At 31.6% G+C, this 4372-nt stretch overlaps 1 protein-coding gene across 1 annotated transcript; it reads right to left on the bottom strand.

Moving 5' to 3' along the window:
- Positions 1–1442: 1442 nt before the first annotated feature.
- LOC143568730 (zinc finger protein WIP6-like) lies at positions 1443–3052 on the bottom strand. Its single transcript, XM_077054806.1, has 3 exons — positions 3040–3052; positions 2636–2997; positions 1443–1892 (listed from the first exon to the last, which is right to left on the bottom strand). Exons 1-3 carry the CDS (start codon positions 3050–3052, stop codon positions 1443–1445), a joined length of 825 nt encoding a protein of 274 aa, XP_076910921.1.
- Between the last annotated feature and the right edge of the window lie 1320 nt (positions 3053–4372).

The raw sequence follows: 4372 nt of genomic DNA on the forward strand, positions 1-4372 counted from the left end.
ATGTGGAGGGCCAAGTCATCTGGCACACAAGCGTTCAATCAATATGATGCATCGGTAGAAGTTGATAAGATTTCTTTATATATTTTCTTTTAACTTTTCTCTTACTTTAATAACTAACAAACTTAACCTACTTGTTTAGGACATGAACCTACTAGTCCTAAGCTTTTTAAGAACACACACCAACGATAACTCTCCAGGGGTGGGGGAGTTTATTTATCGTAGGTGCTCAAATTATAATACATCTATCTATAATATATATAAACGAAAACATAAAAATCCTACGTGTCGCGATGTGGTCGCTCCCTTTTTTTTTATTCATCAGATTTGCTTGATTTTTAAATGAAAGTTTTTCATGCATTTGACCCCAATTCACGGGTATGAGTCTTACCAAACCCAGATATTCCTTAATTGGATTATAACATCTCATTAAATTAAAAACTAATCTCATCAAATATTTGATACAAAAATCCGATAAAGTAGGAATATCCTAAAAATTAATATATGATTTATTTAAAAAAGATATATGTTATTTATAATTAAGAAACCAATTTTATAGTAAAAAAAATAAACGGGTCTTTGGTCCCATCAAACTCATATAGCTTTTAAACTAGGTTATGACATCTCATTTATTTGTGAAACAATTTAATATCAAATCATAAGTATATTATTAACTTTCATAAAATAAAAAAAATAAAAATTCAAAAAATAGATAAATATTAATATTAAAAACAAATATTATAAAACGACCCCGTAATATGGAGGGATAAAAACTAGTTTATTTAATACAATAAAATAATCTACCTATAATTACTCATAATTTTTGTTAGTGTGTTTCCACTTTTGGGATACTTTCGCGTCCTTGTTGAAATGTTAGATATATATAGAAGTTATGTTGTCGAATTTTTCATAAACTAATACATTATTTTTTGTCTTGGTTAACCGCAGGAATGACCACATGATAAAAAAAATAATGCCTAACCCATTGATAACACATAATTGTACGTAGAAGAAGATTTATAGAACTTATGTTGTTAAATTTTTCATACACTAATTAACACATTTCCTTTTCAACTCTATGCTGTTGACATTATTGTGGTGTTGTTCATTCATGTATCTTTTATTAGTTGGGTACAATTATTATAAGACGATAAGAAAAGGAACCAAACAAATGCATGGGTACGGATCCAGGGCAAACATTGTGGGGCCTAAGAAAAGGACAATGCATCGTGCTGAGAATCTAGTCTTCTCTAACATGAAACCAAATGAATCCATACAAAAACTTCCCAAAACAATGTTAAAGCATGCATTCTAAGTAATACCTTATAATAGATTCATGACTACATGTGTGCATGAAAAGTTTTGGAAACTTATGGTCACTAATTAATCATCACTTCTAATCTAATTAAATCATAAGAGAGCTACCATCATTATGACCTCCATTACTAATTAAAACTTATCTTATCATCATGATCATACATATCTTCATCTTCATGATCATCATCAATCAAATCTTCAGAAGTGTAATGAGGTACATGACCATTTCCAAAGGCATTAATATGGTCTTTAAGAGACCTTTTGTGCTTAAAATCTGATCCACAAACACAATACCATAACTTCCCACAATTCTTTTCATGAGTCCTCCAATCCCCTCTTACCGCAAAGGGTTTTGAGCATTTTCGACACGCGAAAGGCTTCTCGCCGTGCTTTCTTTTGTAGTGTGTTTGAAGTGTCCTGAAGTCTTTGAGTGGCTTTGATCTTGGGTGGTCTATGTTGTTTTTACAACCCTCGGCGCAACAATAACAAGGTAATCGAAGCATTGTTGATGCCGGCTTTGTGCCTCGTAAGGATTCGGGTCCTTTTCGGTACTGAGATCCATGCCCCCACATATGCATCTAGACCAAATATATTCACAAAGAAAATTTAGAAATGTTACATAACATTACAAGCAGCATGATATATAACTTTAATAGAATAGCACAAAGTAATTAAGAAGCATAAATCATGTTAGAATAAAAACAAAACATGTGTTTTAAGTATCTACAATATAACACATGCTTAACTTGTTAGGGGGTGTTATTATTTTTGGTAACCATTAGAGACTCACAAAAACCAATAAAGCTAATTATAACAAAGTGAAAATCATGACTAAAGTTACTTTCAAAGAACATATAATCCAGGTGCATTGATTAAACACTCAAAATTAGTTTCATCAAAAGAAAAAAAAGGCTGATGCTTTATTAGAATAACAATGAGAGTACACATGTAAACACAATAACAAATGTTTTTGAGGATCTACTACATTATTAGAAGTATATAACACATTTTTAACTTGTTAGGGTGCCACTATTTTTAGTAACCATTATAAAATCATTAAAGCCAAGTATAAAAAGGTTAAAGTTACTTAATTTAGTTTCAGAAAACATATAATCTAGGGGCATTGATTGAACAAAAAACACCCAAAATTATTTTCACCAAAATGAAAGTTAAAAAAGGCTGGTGATTTATTCTTTTACCCTAAATATTTTACCAAAACTCTTTCATATATAACATCATGATCATGTGCATCAATAAATAAACAGTACATAAAAAGGACTAAAATGGTGGAAAGTCATCAATAACATGATAAATTAATAACCTGCATGTTGTTATAGCGGTTGAATGTTTTGTTGCAAACTGTGCAAGAGAATTGTGTTGGACCAACCATGATCTGAGCTGGTGTCGGGATCCAATACTGTAAATGATCAGCTGATGCTACCCTCATGTTAGGGTTTGTAGCAAAGCTAGTAGCACCTCCTACTTCCACTACACTTGGTACTGGTGGTTGACCTATATTAAGAGCTATTGTTACATCATCCATAGTACTTGTATCAATGGTAACATTAAGATCAAGATCAAGATCTTTGTTAGGGTTTTTGTCAAAAGGGCAAGGTGTTGAGATTTTGGGATGATGTTGTTGGCCTGGAGGACTAAGAGAGAGTAGAATATTATGTTCATCCCCTTGATCATCACAATCTAGACAATTAACATTATAACTCTCACTTGTTGTTGACATGATGTTTGTCAAACTTTAGAGAGATTTAGGATTTGGGCATTGCTAAAGATCCAAAAAGGTGTGATTTTTGCTAGTGAAAACACAGTACAATGACATAGACATATGTCATTACAACCATATGTCTTAAAAAGGTTTTTTAAGTCATGGGAATTGGTGGACAACACAAATCAAGATGTGATATAAATCAAGAGATATATAAAGAGGGAGTGTGTGTAAATATATATATATAGAGAGAGAGAGAGAGAGAGAGAGAGACCTCCAAGAAAGAGGATTTTAAGCTTTTTGCATTGGTAGAGAAAGCAAATTTAGATGAGACTTCAAGAAATAAGGTTTTAAAGCCATGGGTATTGTTGGACAACACAAATCAAGATTATATAGATCAAGAGATATATAAAGAGGGAGTGTGTGTTTGTGTGTGTATGCATACATAAATATATATGTATAGAGAGAGAGACACACACACAAAGAGATATAGAGAGTTAAAAGAAACCTCCAAGAAAGAGGATCTTAAGCTTTTAGCATTGGTAGAGAAAGCAATATTAGATGATATATGAAAAAAATAATAATAATAATTTGTTGAGTGGAACCAAGAAAGTGAGACTGAAGCAGTGTGCACGTGGAATAGAGATATAAAAATTTGGAAGGTGATGGATTTGGCGTGTATAGAATTGGGGGAGACAAGGACTCGGCAAAAGACAGGTGAGAAAGGAAGAAACTGCATTGCATAGAATAGTGTACCAATTAATCTTATTTACTTACCATAATATCATTTTCTTCTTGATTATTAGCTTTGTTTGCAAGTGAGTTTTCTTAATTATTAAACATTAAGGTAGGTAATTAGGTATTAATCTTCAAAAACAACATGCTTGAGATGTTGACACTTATAACTTTATGAAAATGATTCTTGATAAGTTATGGACGATACTCAACTTTGACCGTACTTGAAACCAGGTTGTGATGGAATATGTTAAAAAAATCACCACATACAACTTAAGTCATGTCATGTCTTCTAACATGTTTATTAAACATACTAATTAGTTTTAGTGTATATTTAAATAAATGACATGTAGTTAAACATGTCGCGTTCGGACTATTGATGTCCGTATTAATCGTATCGTGTCACCATCAACAAGGTTTTAGTGTTTTGAGCTTCTTGAGGTTAATTATAATACAATATATTTAATATTTAAACATAAAGTCAAGTCCAGGATCGATAATCAAACACAATTAAACGATTAACTCTCGTTTATATTAATCTATATATATTACTAAAAAATGATTACAACTCTAAAACCCTAACTCGGTTTGACTGATGAATCC

This window comes from Bidens hawaiensis, unplaced genomic scaffold (genome assembly GCF_021521415.1).
Source record: "Bidens hawaiensis isolate Kalapana, Puna unplaced genomic scaffold, B.hawaiensis_p1.1 tig00024136_1, whole genome shotgun sequence".
Lineage (NCBI taxonomy): Eukaryota > Viridiplantae > Streptophyta > Magnoliopsida > Asterales > Asteraceae > Bidens > Bidens hawaiensis.

Bases quoted from the DNA above. Each gene is read 5' to 3' on its own strand.
- LOC143568730 (XM_077054806.1), bottom strand. The intron at 1,893-2,635 runs GTTATTAATTTA...TATTTGGTCTAG, and splicing joins ACCGCTATAACAACATGCAG to ATGCATATGTGGGGGCATGG.